The following is a 22,490-nucleotide window of genomic DNA, read 5'->3' on the forward strand; positions in this document are numbered from 1 at the left end:
ATATCAGCACAACCTAGTGGCCTAAAAATGTGGTCATGGAAACAGCAGGGATTTTTCTGGCAAAGGTTTATAGAATCATGACCCTTCCTTTAACCCAGTGTAGTACAAGTAGCGATACATTCTATTCGATCACATACTTTCTTTATTTTACTGATATCCTAACAGAAATGCCATTACCCCAAACACATCTTGGTCAGCTGTATTCTTGGAGAGATATGAATGCCTACGCTTGTTTATTACACACCATCGTTCACTTTTATTATTTGTACATGTCCAGCGTCGCTGTGTATCAAAAAGTGATCCCTCTCCAAAAGGGGCATAGCTTCGTTTCGGCCTTCGCAACAACGGCAGAATGAATTATCAAGTGATTTGCATTCGAATCATGTAAATAACACTCTTTTATTCCATAAACAATCAAACCAACTATATCGATTACAATAATGGTCCATTAAACCATTCCTTCAAAATTCCTTTCTGGCTGTACCTGCAAATGAATGAAGGGGAACATGTAAGTGAATGTAGGTCAACAGTCATTTTAATCGAAATGAGAAAAGAGCGATATGATATGGTGAATCATATTGCCAGAAGTAAGTAGTGGGTTTGAGGCATAAGGCGGTAAAGGGTCCCTATCACGATTGTCTAATGAGTAGTTTAGGCCAGCCAGTGTGGAAGCAATCACCACCACCTGTAAAATCTGTAAATTTTCTAGCAATATTATCGGTGGAGGTGCCTGCTTTTCTTCGGCGAACCAACACGGAACGTCGGAGCGGTCGCCGCCCACATATTACTGCAACGGCTCAACAGGCCACCCTTCAACAACAACAGCAGCAACAGCTGAGGCTGCTATTGATGCCCTTTCCTTGAAATTTTTTTGTAATAATATGAAGAAAGGAGAGAGGCCATTGCACGTGGCTTTTACAGCTCATGGTTAACTGTCTCGAAAAGCTTTGCCAGCTTTTCTATTTTTGGATCAGTGGGTAAACGAAACTCCTCAGCTTACTCAGCGCTACAATAAAGCTGTTTCCATCCATCGATCCATATTCAGCGCTAGCAAAAAAGGATGCAAGAGAGATGAAATCACAATTATGGCATCGTCTTCCTTGCATTTTTTTTTTTTTTTGCTGCTAATGTTGAACAGGCTTTCGATTTCCCTATACCGGCTAACGTAAAACAATCCCCTGCGTACAGGACGACAAAATTCGTCACGTTAAATTCCCCCTTACGCCTAATCTGGTTCATACGACTGCGTTCGTACGTGTTACACTGAAAGTGCAATGCACTTAGCAGCCACATTCGTCACCAAATGCCGCCGTTTTGTTTCCCGCGACCACTAAGGAGGTGAATGCCCCCGTCTCTCGCACTGCTTCGATTGGACGTGAAAGTGTGGACAGTGTCACACTTGGATGGTCTGAACGTGATCACAACTTTTTTTTCAGATGAAAGCTTTTAAAGGGGCCCGGCAGCACTTTTTCAAGTAGTCATAGAACATATTTACTAAAAGAAGTTTTTGTCTCACAAATTCACCATCGCAGAAGTTTTTTAGAATCCGTTCAGTACGAGTGGAGCTACAAATATTTGTCGCATGCTCCAATGGCATTCTCTCTTCTCTCATCCCGACGAAAGCGCTTAGAGCTAAACAGGGAGAAATGGCACGGACAAGGCACATACGTCACGTGTGCTTTGAGACCTTCAGTACTGTTTTTTCTGCCAATACGCGGCATTAATAATGTGATCGCGCGCGCCCGCATTAGGGGGCGTCCATGCAGCTAGCGTGTGTGGACAAGCCGTGGCTTCCCTAGGCGATCCCTGTAAGGGCCGAGCACGCCATGTTCGAATCAGCCCATGGCTGATAGAACGGCTGTAACGAGTAATTTTCAAGCTGCTTCTGCCATTTGTTGAGAGAAGAGAAAAAATCTTTGGCTGACTTTAAAAACGTATTGTGAATTTCAGGCTGTATGCTGCTGTCTAATATTCTGCTCGCTTGTTCCCGGGAGCCTCTATCATTGATCGGCAGCATTTTTTGACGCTGCTCAAAAAGTGTTGCATGGCCCCTTTAAGGCTGCATACTCGCGTGCATCCGTTCCTGTCCGAGAACGGTGCTAGCTGTAGCCTCTTCCCCTCACATTCGCTCAACAATCGCGTAATTACTGAAAAGGTGTAAACAGGGAACAATAAGAAAGAAAAAAAGAAGAGGAAAACAAGGAGCTTGGCGTAGTTAGTCGAATGGTTACAGGCATAAATCGCCGCAGGCTGCTGAGATGAGTACGGCCCGAGACTAGAGGACCCACCCTCAAGCTTCTAACACTTTTTTTTCCTGTAATAAACGTTTTTCCATCCTATTCTCTGAGAACACTTTCAATTTACAATGTATCCTTGAATTTTAACACTTGTTTTTTTTTTCATTTTCGTTCTGGACAATAAGACAAGCAAGCCCATGCTGTACCATGAAGCAGGTGTTTCCTTTACGCTTAAAAATTATCTATTTATATTTGAAGGTGAGTTAATATCTATTCACTTTTTTTAGAAGAAATGGTCCGTTAGCAAGCCCTCTAACAAATGAATGCAGTGTCAGATTCTGACGTACTGTTTCTGTCCATGCAGAAATGTGCCTGAACAATTGAATTAGCGTACAAACGCACTGCAAAAGGCACTACATTCTTTTAAGATTCAGGGAGGTGCTTAGCATAGCTACAAAAAAGCATGTGCGTTTTTATCAAAAGATCTCACTCGTTATATTTAAATAATATTACAGCCAAGTATTGCAATGTGGAGAAAGGCGAGTGTGAGCATGATGAAAAGACTTTTTAACCCTTCCTCGATAATTGATGTGAGCTGCCAACCTGAAATGCTTTTAAAACAACTCTATAGCTGGAACTTCGTTTCGCGCAGATTATTGTGGGCACACAATGTGCTCTTTCCGCTACCGCTAAAGAAAGGAGGTTAAACTTGTTCATTCGTAACTCCTATGTTCATTTTGCTCAAACCTCATATTACTGAACGATGCTTACGTTCATAAAGCCCTTTTTCGTGAACATTTTCTTAGATAATCGCTGAAGTGTATGCTCTTTTGATTTTCAAACTTACATAGTTTATAATTACTTTGTTATCGCACCCAATAGAGAGCCTAGCGGTTGGTCCCATACATTGACCCTTATTCCCTTTTTACTAATCGATAATCTTATCACAAACGACATAAAAAGAAGCGTGTGCAATTTCTGTGATGCAGCGGCTTCTAAAGGCGTGTTGTCACTTTAATGTGACCAATGGCGTGCGTAGGAACGATCAGGACGTGCGCCACTCTCTAGCCACTAAAGAAGGGGGGGGGGGGGGGGGATGGAAGTCGGCCTTTCAATTCGACCTAATAAGAAAAAAGTTAACAGTGATTAACCTTCGCTCCCTCCCCGCGAAGGGAAATTCTGCGCATGCACATGGTTGTGACGGTAACGAAGAATACAGCAAGACTGTGAAATAGAGAACTCTTTAGCAGCAGAGCTCATGTCCAGAAACCTTGTGTAACTAAATGTACAAGCAATTGATGTACGCTGATTGGGGCGATAATAGCCGCCGGTCGTGCTGTAAGGTGATCGAATGCAAGGCGCGTCGGCATTTATGCACGTGGCGTTGAATAATCCAGCATCAACGTTGACGACCGCGTTATAGGTCCAAAACTGTATAGTACGGAAAGCTGGAGCAATCTTAAGCTGATGATTCTAAAATAGTTGGGAAGGTACGCAGACCTCCTGGCGTACCCTACGCAAAGCTGTGGTTAAACTCTGGCAGGCCGAATGCACGAAAAATAGACGAAGAAGCGCACGTGGTACTATTTAGGCAAATCTCTACCTACATCAGAGACACCCACTTTTTCAACACGCTTTCATTTAAGCGCTAGCTGCACCGTTGAATCCTCTCCCACCCCTATTTTTTTTTTTTTACATAGAGCTTGTTGACATTGAGAAGCATTCTTCTATAACCTTTGTGTGTCCGACGTCTCTTTAGAACTCATTCGGTCACTTCAAACCTTGTAATGTAATGTTTGGTGTCGTCAATTCTTCATTTAAACACAGACAAAAACTAATAAATACAACGTATGATATGCTTTTTACGTAGCCCCATCAAAGATAACACAACTGATGTCTTGATGGTTGTACCTTTTCTCTGCGCGACTATGACATGAAACAACACACCGTGCCTTAGCGTCTTAAGCGCAACGAATATGCATACTATTAAAAAGCCACCTGCATTTTACCCCCCCGGGGGGGGGGGGGGTACTCGAGTAAATGCTTCGCAGAGGAGGGAAAGGAGTATCGCTTGAATGTTGTGTAATTGGGTATGGTTGGGAATGCTTAAGTGTTATTTTGTCTTTATTATTCTTATTTACTGAATGAAGGAGAAGTGTTGCCTTCAACAATGGTGGGACGCTGATGCCAGGTTTTGTCCCACTACTTCTTGAAAGTACTCTTGCTTCTATCGCATCTACTCAAAGCAAGCAAAGCATCAAGTCAAGCGAAACCGAAGAAAAAACACCCTTGGCTGAATTCCGAACACGCGATCCATTGCTTACATATACTGGGTGGCCAGTGAGCGGTTGTGCTGCACGAGCAGTAGAATTTTCACCATAAAACACTCTGTTTCTAGAGTTACTTTCAGCACTGTAGATGCTACAGGCCCCTCAGCCAATAGGAAGGATGATTAGCCCCTTCACATGTAATCATTCACGGCATGTCATCTGCTCACTGTCTTCACAGCGTCTGCTCGCAGAATTGTCTATGCACGCTCATTATGGATAATATGACCGGTTTATTCACCAAAACATAAAATAAAATTGTTAAACAAGCAAGGACACCGAGAACTTGAACCATGGATTTGTTGCTCCACTGAAGATTGGTATAGAAGCGCATGTCGGCCGGATAACTTCACTTTGGCTGTTTCTCTCGGACACTAGTGTGTTTGTGGCTCTCGTACATGGTGTAAGATAGGCACCATGCTCTAGTATGACTGCTTCTCCGTCTTCACATTCATTCGCGTATCCCGCTGCAAAGCCTCTTTTCTCTCTTTTTTGCTTCCACAAAAGGTGGATCGTACGCGCAAGAAACGCTGTGCCAGGTTGCATGTCTGTTGAAGATGAAGCGCTCTTGATCTGGCGGCGCAGCCCAAGCCCTGCCTCGGCTCGTTAGGCTTAGCAGGTGCAGCTGAGCAAGCCGCATATCTCACTAATAACTACAGAACGTACCTGATGTTTTATCCTGAGAGTAAGATGAAACAAATCGATGGCTGATTTCACCATTTATTCTTTGCTGTCCGCGAAGCGGCCGTGTAGCGAGAGCACGTTTGGTTCGAAGCGAGTGGTCGCTTCTGCATGGGTGCTGCCATGTTGATTCGTAGGCGCAGTTAGCAGCGGTAACCGACACAAATGACTGAACGCGCACTAAGTAAATGCCAAGAATAAACCTATCACGTATTGATGTGGTGTAACACACACTAAACAAACGCAAATTTCCGTCAACCTTGTGAATATTAAGGCACTAAGACTATGTTTATCTGGAACTATGTTTTGCTGCGCAAGCGTTAGGCTTCGTCGGCCTAAACATAGTTCCAGATACGGTTCCAGATACGCCTAAACATAGTTCCAGATACATAGTTCCAGATACGCAAGGCCTTCGTCGGCCTTGCGAGGCCAGAGAGGGGTAGAGGAGCGACAGTTTGGAAAAGACGTGAGCATGCCGCACGAGACGTGAGCACGCGTAGTTAGGGTGTGGACGCCACCACCGACACTGGATTCACGACCTAGTGCGACTAAGAAATGTTCCGCGTTTAAAAGGACACTTCTTTAATAAGGCTATCCCTTTCAATTCCTGCCTTCTGGATGTTTGCAGTTTGGTGCGTCTTTATACACCTGGTGGGTAGTAGTAATAGTAGGAATAGTAGAAAACTTTATTATGTACATAATCCAGACAGGCTAGAACTCCAGTGCCTCGATGAATATACAGGGGGAAGAGCGAAGTCTGCCCGACAGGGTGATGTTCCTATTCCAGGGCCCCACTGGCGCGAGCCATGCGTTCAGCTCTGTGGATATGTCGCAGCTGATCCACCAGGGCTGGGCTAGACAGCAGCGCCTCCCATTCCTCCCATGTGCCATTGGATTCGTGTTCGTCGGGCTCTGCACACTCCCACGTGATGTGAAAGAGTGTTGGGGTGGCTCCACACCACGGGCATATATCTCTGTATGCCGTGGCGTAGATCAGGTGAAGAAACCGCTTTAAGAAAGTGCAGTCTAGGGCTGCATAATCGTGGAAAGGCCACTGTTGTGATGACCTCAAATCACCGAATGAAAGTCTCTTCGTGACCACATGGAGGTCTATCCACAACAAACCATTCATCAATTGTCTGCCATAGTAAACCAGTGGGTGCGGTGTTCGGTACCTGATCCGAAGGTGCCGAGTTCGATCCCGGGCGTGGCGGTTACATTTCGTAGGAGACGAAATGATAGGGGCCCGTGTACGGTGCGATGTCGATGCTCATTTAAAAACACGAAATGGTTGAACTTTCCGGAACCATTCAATAAGGCGTTTCTCAGAATTATATCGCACTTTTGGCCCGTTAGCCTCAGGCATTATAGTTGATGGATTTCCTTTAGGCTTCCTACATTTTACGAAGCACCGCATCATGTAGGCTTTTTCTCTTGTAACCTTGAGATCAAAGTTTGGACCAATGGGATTTTTTATTCGCTTTACCCTTTATAGGTGTTGATTGATTGATATGTGGGGTTTAACGTCTCAAAACCAACATATGATTATGAGAGACGCCGTAGTGGAGGGCTCCGGAAATTTTGACCACCTAAGGTTCTTTAACGTGCACCCAAGTCTGAGCACACGGGCCTGCAACGTTTCCGCCTCCATCGGAAATGCAGCTGCCACAGCCGGGATTCTCTTTATAGGTTTGAGCAGCTCGCTAAATATTACTACGTAATGCATACCCTAGGCCTGGTGAATGTCACTTCAAGCACGGAGGACTTACGCGTCGTTGAGGGCGGTGTAAAGTTACGGCCGAATCCAGTCACCACAAGATACTTGGTCTGGAGGCTAACCTGTGGGAAGGCAACGAGTAATTCTTGAAGCGTGTGTGAAAATCGCCTCACTGAGAGAAGCCGGTAATAAACACCTAGCTCAAATTAAAATTAGGTTTGGCTATTTCACGTGACTGTCATAACATTCATCTTCATCTTACCATTTCATTGTTGTTTGACCGAAATATAAAGTCAGTCATCTAAAATTTACTTATATACTTAGCAAGGAGAAGAGTACAATGAAAAAACTTTAATTTAATAATGTTAGGTCTACTCATACCTGCATTACACTACTTCTTATTGGTGAGATGAAGAATGGTACCAGAGGTGATGCTCAATTAGGGGGACATTTCAAAAGCTAGGCTAGTCTTGGTTGGGTCATAACGTAAATACGCCTTTATGCTCCATCACGTACGTCATTTTTCGGTCATTCCTACTAATTTAAAGTCTCAATATTCTCATTCATGTTTTTTTGTTTAGATTGTATATTGTCATCATAACTTCTATTAGTCAATGCTGCTTGTGCCACTTCAATTCTATTTTTTACTTTATTCGAATAAATCCTGAATGGCATTCGTCACACTCTAATGAAAATCATTTAAGTTAAAATTGATCAGTTAGTATTTTAGGACTATTTTACGACTTTGTTGTGCTAAATGTCTTCATGAAGTCCTTTATTCAAACGGGAAACAAATACCATTTTAACCTTGAAATCCTCTCTCTCAGTGCAAACTGGGGGATAACTTTTTCAGATCGTCAATGAAGATTAGCACCTACTTACCTACCCATGTCGGTGTAACTTCATGGAGCTCAAACCTGCTGTTTTTTTTTCCGTGTGTGTACTTTGGTCTGCATAACTTGATAAGATTGTTCTTAATATGTCATATTAAAGCCATGATAGACAGAGTTAGATTTTTTTTTCAATTGAATATTATGAGCAGCCTAGCAGACACCATCAGAATCTATTGCATCATGGCGAGTGGGGGCACAAGTAAAACAGCCACATTTACATGCTCATTTTATTTTTGCGCGTTATTGGCGAGCATATCTTCATGCCACGAGTGGTGTTTTAGCTGTTATTTGTTATCTAATACAAGATTCTCACAAAAAAGAGAATCGCTTTCTGTTTCATGCCTGCTTAAAAGAAGCTACGCAGTGCAGAAAAATATTGTTCGAGAAAAAGTTCTCTAACCTGTGTAAGCGTAACCACCAAATCCTGGATACGCAAAGTGTTTGTTGCTTTCAAATCCGTAACCAGAGCTGTGGCCAGCGCCGTAGCCAGAGAGGTAGGCAGGACTATAGCCAGAGACGTAACCGGAGCCGTAGCCGCCATTCTGGTGCCCCACGTAGCCGTGCCCAAGAAAAGGATGAAAAATATTTTGGAAAAAATTGAAAACACTGGTAGGGTAGCCTCCATGAAACGTGTAGTGAAATCCACTGTTTCCTGGCCAGTTGCCCTGGAAAGCCGTTGCGGTCGAATTTGCCAAGCTCGTGGCCCCTAGTGGGCCTCCCCAGGTGAGTAAGAAGCTTTGTGTGCGCTGCGGACCAAAGGGTGATTGGTACGTTGTCTCCGTTCTTCGTAAGGTAGCGCCTCCTGGACTACCAGGAACGCCGGCTCCACCACCGACGGAAGTTGTTTGGGTGGTGCGGGTCACTCTGCCGTCACTGCTTACTTGGGTGAAGACATGTCTGCGCACGTGGGGAGATCCAAACCTAGCAAGGAGAATATCACCCACCAAGCCTCCGCCCATTGGGACACCACCGTCATTAGTGCGCACAGCGGTCTCCAGAGCGCTGTCACTGACAAAGCTGCCACCTTGAAGCACCCTTCCACTTGAAGGAGCTATGTCATTGAGGGAACTATCGATCCTCGTTATGGTCGACATCGCGTTCGTCAACGAAGCTGTAAAGACGTAAGAAAATACAGTTAGGAATAGTAAACAATTCAGTGCAGAAAATCAGCGGCTACTTAGCGATTATCCTTAGTCCTGATTCACAAATCCATTCAAACGCGTCATCCCAATGCCGCAAAAGTACCAGTGTTCCTAATGTACAACTTTGTCTCAAAGGTTGTGTCTTAAAATGGTTCTTAAAAACACCACCATATCAAGAATATACGCCGTTGTAAATAATAGAACATTTTTTAGCAATAACTTGCATTGGTCTTCTGTAAGTGTCTCCAAAATGACTGTTCATTTTACTACGCTCTGATTGGCTAAATCTCGTGAGCAAGTGGGCCGACACCAATAAAGAACTCCGGCTTCAATCTCTACACAACCGATTCTCGCCTATATGAACGGCCCATTTTGCAGGCATTTACACGCTACCACCTTATCACACCGTGCATCTTAGTGAGAGAACATGTATTCATGGCTGAATTTGGTGACGTGGTGATGGCAGGACCACGCAGCAGGCGTCCGCTACATGAGTGAATCAGGTGAACGAAGAAAGTCAGGAGATTTAGGCATGCATTTTGACAAAGGGCCTGTCTTTTGATGTCCCGATGAAAGACTTGTACCGGGTCGCAAGTTGCAGCAACGCCTTCTTTATTTCTTTCCATGCCAGTGCAAACGCGCCTATCTCCACGGGAGTCGTCATTACGCCTTAGATACGGGAGGGGTTGTGATTCGACGCTACATGATGGATAGCGCTGCTTATGTCACACGTGCTTTCGAGCGCTTTCCCCGGCTGATGCGATAGACGTGTTTCCCACTTCAATATAATACGTGTCTGTTTTTTTCCTCCGTGTTCCTTCTCAATGGCCCGAAGCATCACCGCCACCGCCGCACAGCTCTTATTGTCAGCGCATGTAGTAGCGTTGCAGTGACACTTCCCCATTGGTTGCCCGCATAGCACCACGAATGGTGACAAGCTATTTCAGAAGACCGTATCTTTCACACAGCCAGCGTGACCGCCAATATTGTGACCACGAGAAATGCAAGATGCTGCCCCACGGACCTGTACACAACTGAATGAAAAATTCAGCAGATCCCACGTACCTGGGAATCGACGTTATGCGAAGCATGCGGAGGGAAGGCGAACGTGTACCAATTTTTTTGTTGTGTGACTCGTCGTGAAATGACGCTAAATATATGTAGAAATGTTGCACGCATGGACATATGTTGAAGAGTTGCAGATGTTTGCTGAACCAGTTGTTTGCGCTTGCACGACGATGCAAACTGGAACATGTGTATTATCAACGCCAGAAGCTGATATGAAGCGCTGATGCTCGCGGGGATGCTGGCCATAGACACTCCTACATAAATCAACTTCAGCGCATGGCAACTAACCACAATTCACTTAAACCCGACGTAACGCCTGCATCAAAAGAGTGCATGTGTAATGTTTATAAAATTGGGTACGCAGCACTGCAACCACTATTGACGTTTCACGAAGATTAACGTCTATTTGAAAAGTAGTTCCGAGACCTGGCGTAGCTCTGTGGTAAAACGCTTCATTGCCACGCAGAATGCTTGGGTTTGATTCCATCTGGGACCCTGACATTTATTCTTTTCATTCATCGTGTCGACCCTACCGATATCGGGTATTTCATAACGCTCACGCGTTAAAATTGTTCATGTGTGTTTTCGTCGTTCCTGGGTGTGCACGCCGGACTAAGTGTCAATCACCTGTGAGAGAAACCCGCATAACCGCGTGGGTATGTGCCACTGCCTGACGGGACGTGTTTGACGACGTACGTGGTGGGATTATAACATTACTGAGGTTTTGAGCAGCGCGTCATATTCGTCAAACCATCTTACCCTCCCATGCTAATTTTGGTTCACGCCAAGTTAAGGGGGTGTCCACGAGAGCCCCCAAACGTAAGCGGCTAGATTAGATAGATAGATAGATAGATAGATAGATAGATAGATAGATAGATAGATAGATAGATAGATAGATAGATAGATAGATAGATAGATAGATAGATAGATAGATAGATAGATAGATAGATAGATAGATAGATAGATAGATAGATAGATAGATAGATAGATAGATAGATAGATAGATAGATAGATAGATAGATAGATAGATAGATAGATAGATAGATAGATAGATAGATAGATAGATAGATAGATAGATAGATAGATAGATAGATAGATAGATAGATAGATAGATAGATAGATAGATAGGTACGCTCAAAGTCGCCGAAGTTCGCTAAGAAATGCTTCGCATTTAAAATACTTCATTATATGATTACAGTAGAGAAGCGCTAAATGAGGGGCTCCTTTCCCAGTGACCTCAAAGCACACGCGAAGGTTAGGCGATGGGCGAGAGCAAGAAAGGGCTAGAGGAGAGGGCGGTAAATGGCTGGATTGGGCGCATCTGGTTGGCATTGATAAAATAAAGGAGGTGTTAATTGCAATCATTGGTAATGAAGAATACTGACCCTGGCGTACTATGCAGGATGGTCCGAGCTTTTCGGAAACACGAGTTTACTCCAAGCTCGCATATTACGGCAGTCATGGCACGAAGAATGTGTGGAGCACGTGTCAGCAGCGTTGATAAAAACGGCTACAATAACGCGCGTGGAGTAAGAAATCCGCGTGGGGCATTTGCGGTGGTTATCAAAGAAACACCGCGTGCAAACACGTTACCGTGATTGTCGCGCTATCTTTTTGCCAACTCATCGTCGCACCTCTCACAGACGTGTTCGTGGGTGTTTGTCCTCTCTCGGGCAGGTTTATCGTTCCACCTGCAGCATGCAAATTTCTACTCTCGAATGCAGCAAGGGCGCACACGCGGCACTCTCCTGCTGCTCATTTCAGTTCCATGAAATATGGCAGATAAATATACAGGCAGATTGTTACCAGGCGCACTCGAATCATGGCGGCCAAACGGCTGTGATTGAATACGTCGTGAGCGCGGTGTAACCTAATGCCATGAAGAGTGACCATGTGATGATACAACTTTTACTTCTGCATGCGTACGTGTGTGCATTATAGTCTGCACGATAACGCTGATATACTCACGGACAACTTTTCTTGGCAATGCAGCATATCCTGCTGCTATAATGAATGTAGTCGTACAATTGTGTGCTCAGTTTCAGCGTGAGATACGAAAAATACTGTCTTCAGTTTTGGCATGTAGTTCTTCGACATAATACTCATCTCACACCTGTCAGATGTTCCTATTTCTTAGTTTATTCATTGCCACTTCCCGTTTTTGAATGCGTCAGGAAGCCGCGCTTTTCGCGTGTACTTACGCCAAGCGGCGTCTGCGTCGATATCAAATGCTGATCACGCACAGCCATCACTTGACACAGTGGTAGGGAACGAATCACGTACCGGACTATTTTGCGTAGTGCTACATGTGCAGAAGCACCGCCCTTACAGCTTTCCCTTCATCGCCAAGATAAGGTGTTTGCGAGTGTGAAATAATCATGCCGCTCGCGGCTGTTGCAGCGTGAACAATGCTCCTCAGCAAGAGCAAACATTGTAGGCGAAGCCCATCATCGCCGCGAGCATCTGTCAATCGAACTGATTTACGCGTGAACTCGGGTACGAACTCGATGACTCTGACGAGGCCCCAGTTCAACTCGTGTCTTTCATTGTGCTGGTGAAGCGTTTCATGCAGCGGACACTAAGTAGCAGCTTCTTTGCATGTAAAAAGAAACATTTATATCAAGTCTAGTTTCCTTGGTTAGGGTGGGTGTGGCCCCTCTTCCAGGGCCCCACTCTATACAGCGGCTCGCCGGGTCTGGTCAGGGGTCACCAGTAATTTGATCAGCTTGCACTACTTCTGCAAGGCTGGCGCCATAGAGCCGCTTGTAATCGCGTAGCTTCTTCTATAGATATTCAAGTCGGTCGTCTACTCAGTTTTTGCTCGGTCTGCTTTGAAGTGAAGACCGCATCAACTGTGTCCTAACTTTTTACTATACTAGTTAGCTAGGGATTAATGAACATAACATCATACAGTCTTATTCGATTGTGAAAGTTTCAATTAAAACGACAAATATGTCGAGTGGAATTATAAAGGGGATAATTAGTATTAGGCTATCGCAAATTTGATGACGTTAGTACCGTCTAATTAGCATCTTTTTACTTACCGTACGCATGACATCACCGAATATGTTTGTATGACTCAGTTATTTGCTTTAATTAGCATGACAATGTGCATTAATTATCATGCTTGAGTTAGCACAGTCCTGGTTTTATATGGCTGCGTCAGCATGGTCTTATTAAGATGTGGCGCAAGTGTCTGTTTAGAAAAAGTAGTTTATTATTTGGAGTACATGGTACTCTACTATAGTAGAGCTGAAAGTCGTTCCTTTCTTTGGTTTTAGCCTAACATGGCTCAATTAGCTTGGTCGTAGCCTCTCCTGACCAACTAGCCAAGTATACCATCCGAGCGAATAGCCATACTCGGCGACAACTTTCTGTGACAGCACAGCCATGGCTACGAAGCCCAAGCGCGCCCATTTCTGATAATGTTTCTGCACGTAGTCCATAAACGCTATTATATACTTGGTAGAAGAAAGGAAAATATAAAAAATGGTATAAATGGTTTGTGCAAGACTGTTGGCATTGTTATTAGGAAGCTTATACCATGCAGGGTTTTCGTTTTTTGCTGTTTCTAGTTTTCTAGTTTTCCGGTGTCATTTATCCTTTTTCCCGGCCGGTAAACAACGATAGCGTCGCTCGGTTTCAGCAAGTTGACATCGAAGCTTGTAAGCGAGCGTGAGGGCGTGTTCGTTAGGTCATCTGTATTCATCGAGCAGGTAGAAACGGAAACAGCGGTACGTCGTGAAATATTTTGTTTCTCGCACATACCATCTCCTTGTGCGCGAGTGATAGCCGCCTTGAAAGCGACACCAGTGACCTGCCAGTCTTCAACGATACCAGCTGCTTAAAAACTTAACTGCAATTGCAAACTGCACGTAAAATCTATTACCCTTTTCCTAATTGCGTTGTGCACTTGGTCGGTATTTGGGCTACCTGATACGATCGGGCTGAAGATCATGTACTTTAACACCGTACTTGTCGGCGTCAACGTATAGAGAGTGCTTCTTTGTGCTTAAGAGGAGAAAATTACCAGAGCAAAGCTTCCCCTGGGCAACAGACGCGTTCATGTATATTATGTTGTTTACTGTGCAAGAGAAGCTTCATTGGCCAAGTAAAGATTACGTTTTATCCACTTAGAATTACGTACGTCAGACGCCCACCCATGACCAGTCGTGGCCAAGGTTTCTGCTAGCCATTGATGCCTTAGCCTCTCATAAAAAAAGAAAGCACAGTTTGGCGGCAAGGGCGAAGCAATGAATGCGAGAGCAACAACTTGGAAGGTAACGCTGAGAATGGCTAGCAGATCAAAACGTGCAGCGCGCTGCTCACACACAAATGACACACGAAAACAACACGCACACTACGAGAACTTAGTAACAACGTTTAATAGCTCAACGCTTAACGCGCTGTTTAAACAAAAACGACGCACGAAACGTAATCAAGGGTACAGATATGAGTGCGAACTAACGAGTGTACCAGTTATTATTTGCTGTGTTTGAAAAGCGCGCTCTTTTTGCAAAAAGGGCCTGCCCAGTGAGCAAAGTGACCTTTGTGATCCAGGGAACTAACGCAATCGTACCTCTGAAACGCCAAGGCACACGTTTCTTTCACCAAAACATAAGCGCGTGCGCAGAAGCAGCTAATTCCGCCACCCCAATCCGTCAGGCAAAGTTCACGTGGAAGACAAGCACGCGTTGGTGCATCGCAACCAGCTGCGTTCCGAGCGCGGCCGCCATTTTTTTTGCGATAGCAATCATATGAACAGTCTCGGCTGTATACTGCTGCCGGCCTCGGCGTCGCTGTCACCGTTACGCACTGTATATGTATACGTATCTATATAAATGAAAACGCAAGAAAGAAAAATAATTGAGAAAGAGACTCTGGCACGCGGATTCGAACATGGGACCACTGAGGCGTGAGCGCGAAGCGTTAACCACTGAGCCACAAAGGAGCATCTCCTTCAACGTTCAAACTGCAAGCTATTTGTACTTACCACTTGCCGCTGGTGACGGGCATCTCCGGGGAACTATCATGTTTTCAGCATTACCAGCAAGATGGCGCAATAAGCGCGTGTCGCCACATCGCCACGACGCGGCGGCACGTGCTCTAATCCCCCATGCGTACTTTGCCCCGCGGAGAGAGAGCAGGGTGAACGCTAAAGGCCCGAACCCACATATTTGTCGCAGTGCGTCAGGGCGAGTCTTATTGAATCGGTGTCGAGCCCTCTACCATATGTAGAGAGAGAGAAAGAGAGAGCGGCTTCGCGTAGCCACGCACCCCCACTCTCTATAGAGTGAGGGCGCGGCGCCGCGCAAGATGCCTCACTCTGACGGGCTGCGATGGATACATGGTATCAGGCCTTAACGCGCGTGCTTGTCTCGTGGTGGGCATAGAGTTTCTTAAAACTAACTAGAGGGGACTGTGGCACTGCGATCTTACAGCGATTATGGAAATGATGGGTAATGCACAAATTTGCGTAGTCTTCACACTTGCGGGCGGCGAATCATACTTGCGGCTGCGTTTATTGTTGTATTTTGGTTTCGTTTTGAGACCCGATTCGAAACGTTAAGCCTGAAATAATATGGTAGTGCAGCGCAACCGCTGAACATTTCTTCATTGTTCTTTCGTGATAAAACAGCTCCAAGCCACACGAAGACACACGGAGACAGAAGCAGGCCAGGCGTACGAAGAATTGTCAAATTCGTGTAATACACATCAATCCTATGCTCACAGAAGAGCTGTGTGTTGCTGCTCCTATAGACACTAGCGCTAGAGTTCCCTCTAGTGTATATTAGGAAACTTCATGGTTGTGTGGGCGGGGGGGGGCAATCGTTCGTCTTGGCTGGCCTTGGGCTTTCACCGGAACGATTCTGTTGTAGTTCCAGGCGCACAAAGGTCACTGCAATTGTTGCACAGTTTCCATTTTTGAAAACTATGCGCTTTTGAGAAACAGTGAAATAACAACTGAAACGCTTATTCGCTTTCATCTGTACCTGTGAGTACGTTTCGTGCATCATTTGTGCGTGAAAAACGTGGTGCACGTTTCTATCTGCTTGCCACTCTGCGCATGATCTTTCAATTTGTTGCTATCGCATTCATTGCTTCGCTATTGCGGCAACGAACGCACCAAAAAACAGCCGAAACTGTTCATATTATAGCTATCGCAATAAAATAACGGGAGCGTCTCCATAAAGCTCACTCTATCATCTACAAACGAAGGAAAACAACGGGACCACCCTAGTATGAACTGAAATTCAGGAAATCATTTCGTGCCATTGCGTTCTTTTTTCCGATCACCCTGATAATGCTCAGACGTGACTTTTTTTCTGAAATCAACAAAACACTCCTATAAAGCTTCTTCCTCTTTTCCTTAAAAAATAGGGGTTGTATTGATTTCCTCTCAAAAGAATAACATTTATTTAATTGTCTATTGAGAAAACGTATACCATTTCTTTGCTTGCAAAACCCCATCCGAGGTCGCACAGAAACGAACTACTTGGTGTAGTAGCCCCGCCGCGGTGGTCTAGTGGCTAAGGTACTCGGCTGCTGACCCGCAGGGCGCGGGTTCGAATCCCGGCTGCGGCGGCTGCATTTCCGATGGAGGCGGAAATGTTGTAGGCCCGTGTGCTCAGATTTGGGTGCACGTTAAAGAACCCCAGGTGGTCTAAATTTTCGGAGCCCTCCACTACGGCGTCTCTCATAATCATATAGTGGTTTTGGGACGTTAAACCCCACATATCAATCAATCAATCACTACTTGGTGTAGTAACACATGCGCAGAAACTCTGTCCACGCCGCTTTGGCTGTGCTGCCAAAGAAAGTTTTTGCCGAGCATAATTAGCCAGCTCCACATTCTCAGGTAGCTAGCAGACGATGAACATGGCGTAGAGGGCACGTACCGGCGTGCAGCGCGCTAGAATGTACAGTTTGATCATGATGAAAATGCGCGTGGCTTCAGGTTTATCTGCGTTCACGATGGTACATGTAAAAGCGCTTGGTCGGAACTAATCTCAGAGGCTACGGGGCTGATTATTTTAAAGGATATTTAGTGAACATATTGAAAGTTTCAATATGAATTTAAACAGCCCGTGCCTTTGAAGTGTATCATTAGAAAAAATTTAGGATTTTTATTGCATGGGTTCACTTCTGCACTCATGGGAACGACAAACTAATGAAGGAACATGCTTCTAGCTTGCAAACACCGCCCAACTTTGTCAACTGTCCTTGACGCGGTGCCATGTTCCATCGTAACCAATTGAACGCGGCGCGCTGATGGGTGCATTTGACATTTTTCTTGTGTTCGCTCGTTTAAAAGAGGGTGTCACCAGAGCTCGATAAGATTCCGAGTTTCGCCAAGCGCGGGCCATCCTGCATAGCAACCCTGGTTTCTAATTCGCAAATATGATTTGCTTGATCGTACTGCTCTTAGGTGGAAATTCTGGCCTATTTGAATGCTGGGCGTAATGAAAGCGAGTCCTTGTGGCCAACGGCGATGGATACCTATGAAAGAGAGGGTTTTATTACTGGGCCTCTGCTCGTGACCGTAATAACAAAAGCTTTGTGTGCTACGATAGCTGGTATGAGAAAGTTTCAGCATGACTTGTTGCAGGGCATATAACAAACGAAGGCGCCTACGCAGTGACGTACGCATTGGGCGCATCATGATACAGCCTCCTAGACTTTATCACTTCCGTTCGTGAACATCGTCGCTGTAGCCCTGCATCCCGAAACGTAGCACAACTTTCGTTTAAGAGGGGACAAGCACTGCAAATGAAAGCTCACCCAACAGCAAAAGCTTGCTGGACGCGAAATGCTCAAAGAAGTTGTGTTCTCACTATACGTTGCTGTGCATTTTTCTTATTTATTTCGCGCGGTTCTTCGTATTCATGAATTACCATCTCTGCAATCAGTTCTTTTAAATTACCTGGAAACTTCCAAACGATCATTCCAGCCTGTATAACTGGTATTGTAACTTTAACACTCACCAGCTTCATTAGAAGCATTACGTACTAAAAAAGCCGAAATTAACAGTTGTGAAGCCAAATTCCTGCAAAAGTTTACTGTAGGATGCATGTTGGGATCTCTTCGCATTTGATGCTCCAATGTACTGCTCATCAGTTATCTCTCTTTCTGTTATAAAATGATAGCTGTAGTTTATCGAATAGTTTTAAAGGTAAAACTGCGCACGTGCTAATAAAATGCGTATGGCTGGGGCTTCTCTCCAGTCTCCAGACTCTGCACAATAGCACAAGGCAAAAGAAGCATTGACGCATCTCATGTGCCACTTTCCTGCTGTGCGCCAACAGCGCGCAACCATGGTCGCCACACTTCGTCTCCACGAACAACCAGCGACAAACCCAAGAGGAGTTTCCTTTTCTTACCCACCAATTCAACCAAGACTTCAGGGTGGTCCTGCGCGACCTTGGCGACACCAGCTTAAATAGCAAGATATAGAGCGGCTTCTACCCCTCACATGTACTAGGCTGCATGGGAACGCTGTTCTTCCCTGGAACCTCTACTTCTGTACCTCTTCCTACATTTTCGTTCACCGTTTCCCTTAGATGTGGCGCCGTGCTTCATTAGGTGGTTGCCAAAATAGTGTCTTTTTTTAACGTCATTTACACTCCCTCCCCCTGGCTGGACAGCTAATGTACCAGGGTGACGAAGATACCATATCCGCCCTATTGTCTCAGAATCACTAAAACACAGAAGCTACAACAGGTCCTTTTTGTTTTCGCGATCGAAAGACAAGTTTAAACAATATACATCATCGTCATCAGCCTGACTACGTCCGCTACAGGACAAAGGCCTCTCCAATGTTCCGAGCCAACTCGGTCCTGTGCTTGCTACGGCAAATTTATACCCGCAAACTAAGCATTCTATATGTACGCTTATGACACAGCCGTCACGTCGCGTTAACACCATTTCTAGTCAAATGCCATTCGCTTAAGTTGATTAATGTGGCAGGGTCAGAGGATACCATCTTCACGAGAACCAGCGCTTGATGTTGCCATGCATGCTCCTTTCTTTGTTTCATGCTGCCGGCTCATCATACGTGTAGATAGTGCCTTGAGCTAGCTAATAGCACCAAAATGTCTGAAAGTATTCGAGATTACCTCGTGGTAATTTCTTCTGCCTGAGAGGGCAAACGTAAACAGCTGAGTTGTTTCTAGAACCAGCGTGGCAACTACTGAAAATGATCGTAGTTTCAACGCCGCATCTATAAATGCCGACGTGCCTTGCCTCGAATCGGTTGGTCTACGGCCGACGCTCTCTTCACCACTATAAGTGCCTGTGTATATCACTGTAATCTGACTGACCCGTCTATCGGCCACAAGTTTTGCTAAATAAACTGCTTCATCTTGGACATACAGTCTGCTGCCTTTGTCAACGTCATGACCACGTGACAGCTTTGCGCTTCTGGTGTTGCTAATATCCATGTTGCTGTTGGCATCGTTACGCATCTGTAAACAGCTGGTTACATAAAACACAAGTGCCTGTTGAACACTTGCCTGCACGTGTGCTTTGTACATACCGTTAGCACTCCTTCATAACGTTTCGCTCAGTAAAAAAATTACAACAGCGTCCCTTTACATCCACATGCTTCGCATTACATGGATTCTCAAGGCGCGTGGCATCTGTCGAATTTATTTCAATGAGACCATTTATTTAGCTGATATTATTCTGACAGCTAATTAGTCTTATTCTTAAAGACATTTACGCTTCCATTTCATATGTATTCTGTGTAACTCCTAATCGGAACCATTTCCTCCTAGATGTGTACGTGTTTATTTTAATATTGGGGCCTCACTCTACTCGAGCCAGCACTCAACTTCCGGTATATATACACGAAAAGAAGAGAATCCCAGTATGCTATTGAAACGCATACTTTCACTAGAGGCTAGCGCCATAAAAATGGATGCTGCATTATGACATCCATCACCTCGTATCCGCGATTTTCACCGCGAACCTGCAGAGCTTCTCACATTCTGATATGACAAAAAATAAGCCGTTTGTTGAAAACATAGTAGGTCGTTAAACACAAATGCTTATCTCTCGGTAGCCGTGTCACTGACAAATTTTCATAAGATCATTTTGAGGCGCCGCTGCTGGGACATAATTTGTCTCCTTGACACTGTTAACGCTCTGTACACGCCGAAGCCAGACAAAGCGTATAAGTTATATTACTTTTAAGTTAACATTTTGCATGCCACCACCTTCAAGCTATCCTTTCTGCAGTGATCGTCATCACGATGAGTCAAAAAGGTTTACTACATGGGTTTGGGAAGTCCGCGTCCCTCATGCCGTGTAAACTGCCGAAATAGCTGTGCAAGTCGTTAGAACACATATATTAATGTTTGTCTGCGCGCACCATGCTCGAGTGACAGAAGAAGGCACAGCTTTTGACAGTGCATGGCGAGTTGCTGTCTCCCTGCGATACCACATTGTGTTTACACGTCACTGCAAAATTACCACGCTATATCGAAACAAAGCGTATTTCTAAGGTAGCTCATTGATACAAGGCATTTATTTTGTGTACCTCAGTATGGTTGAGGGAACTGCTTATGCAGATAATCTGAGGAGCATACGAACTACATTGGTGACAGAGAGATCTGAGACAAACGCACGAAAGTAAAACTGAGCACGCTTGGCTCTCCTCCACTGAGAGAAGGGTGCTGAGAGATGAGAACTAGAATTGAGATCTCACTTAGTTTGTAACCCCCGCCGCTGTATCGTTTCCTCGTTTTCATGGCCGACATTTGTACAATTTTTTTCTTACTGAAATAAAACTGTGGGTGCATATATACGTCACCATTGTGTTTCCTAATCATTTCAAATTTATAACATTGTCCCACAGGTCGTCTACTCTGTGAGCCTACAAAAGTTTGCGAAGCCTGCGAAGTGGACCGTCTCAGGCAGAGCTAAGCCGTGCCGACCAGCCATGTAGGAAGAAGTAGCATGAAAGGGTGCCGGTGAGAGGGCTGCGTCGCTCAGGCGACAACTGCAACCTTTGAACAAAAGGGCGTGGTCCTGCTTGATATCTCAACTGAGGTCAGTACATGGTTCATACTCCTGTGCATGCAGTGCTCTAGCCACCTACTTCACTCTCACCGCTTACAGACCACAGGATATCTGCTTAGCTCTCAAGCGCGGCCACGTGCCCTTACGCTAGCGTTTTTCAAGCTATACGTCAGACTCGACCCTAATGCTGATAGCTGCAGATTTATTTTGTATAAAATTCGAATTTGTGCTGTCTCAAAGTCATTGCTTTGCCTTTGAGGCAAAACTGTGATTCTTAACTATATCATGCGAATGGTGTGTAAATTATTGCATCAATCAGCTTACCGGTGCACAGCAAGGCGATAGCGAAGAAAGCTGTCATGATGGCCCCTTGCTGCATAGCAACCCGCTTGAACAACTTGCTGCGGCGCGTATACGGTGCAAGGCTCGAGCTCTGGCGTACGGTAAGCGATAATCCCCACCTGCGTTACGCAACCCTCGCAGGTTTTGTACAAGGTGGCATGCACTTGTTCGATCCCGTCATCAAATAAGAAAATCGAAAGAAGAAGGTCGACTTTCATTTTTTTTTCATGAAACCTTCGCTCACATCAATAGGAGCTGCGGTCCAGCGAGTATTTTCTCTATAGCATTTTTACCATGTTTCTTCGAATTGAAAAAGGCAGGGCTTTCTTACTGCTAAGGCATGTCGCAGCGTCACGGAACAATGGGTTGCCAAGAATATGCTCTTAGAAAGATGGGCATTGTGTGCGGACGCGACAAATGTTGCTTGGGCATTATCTCCTTGCAGCGTCGCGCACATTGACTATAAAACGCGTGAAATTGCTTCAACCTGTTTTCTTTTTGAGCTTGGTAGGCATTTATGAGCGTTAAGATACGTTTACATACATTTACAGTGTAACCTAATGAATTGTTCCAGAATTTTTAAGGAGATATTATGAATTGTACATAGTAATAAGTGGACATGACTGGAGAAAAAATTATGAAGCAGGCTCACCTTTTTATTGCAATTCATAGCGTGTTCAGCCCGAGAAATGTGGCTCCTTAACGTAATTAACTGGTAAAATATTTTAATCGAGGAAGCTCAAGTTGTCTACGTTTTTTTGTACTTTCTTTTGAATTATGTTAGTACGTTGGATATATGCCTTTCAGCCCAAGCGTAATTTAAAAAATTCTGCGTGAGAGTGATGGTAATAAAATCATAATTTCAGATGTTTTACTCGCCAATACCGGGAATGTGTTATGAGCCATGCCAGAGAGAGGAACTGAAGATTAGCTTTGAGCACCTGAGTTTCTTTACCACGCACCAAAAACTGAGTACTCGGGTGTCTCTGAACTCAGGCCTCACCTAACTGTAGCCACTGTAGCGTTATCATTTTCTTTGATCGGATCAACCAATAGTGAGA

The 22,490-nt window shown here is 44.9% G+C and overlaps 1 protein-coding gene across 1 annotated transcript; it reads right to left on the reverse strand.

Moving 5' to 3' along the window:
- Positions 1 to 380: 380 nt before the first annotated feature.
- Positions 381 to 21,604, reverse strand: LOC119174356 (uncharacterized). Its single transcript, XM_037425226.2, has 4 exons — positions 21,412 to 21,604; positions 8,256 to 8,966; positions 7,015 to 7,084; positions 381 to 484 (listed from the first exon to the last, which is right to left on the reverse strand). The coding sequence occupies exons 1-3, from the start codon at positions 21,464 to 21,466 to the stop codon at positions 7,080 to 7,082; spliced, it is 771 nt and encodes a 256-aa protein (XP_037281123.1). The 5' UTR covers positions 21,467 to 21,604; the 3' UTR covers positions 381 to 484; positions 7,015 to 7,079.
- Between the last annotated feature and the right edge of the window lie 886 nt (positions 21,605 to 22,490).

This window comes from Rhipicephalus microplus, chromosome 5 (assembly GCF_043290135.1).
Source record: "Rhipicephalus microplus isolate Deutch F79 chromosome 5, USDA_Rmic, whole genome shotgun sequence".
NCBI lineage: Eukaryota > Metazoa > Arthropoda > Arachnida > Ixodida > Ixodidae > Rhipicephalus > Rhipicephalus microplus.

What these genes read in the sequence shown, in the direction of transcription:
- LOC119174356 (XM_037425226.2), bottom strand. Translation starts at nt 21,466, where the DNA reads ATGCAGCAAGGGGCCATCATGACAGCTTTCTTCGCTATCGCCTTGCTG. An exon ending in TATCGCCTTGCTGTGCACCG is followed by an intron (nt 8,967 to 21,411) that starts GTAAGCTGATTG and finishes ACGTCTTTACAG; the next exon opens with CTTCGTTGACGAACGCGATG.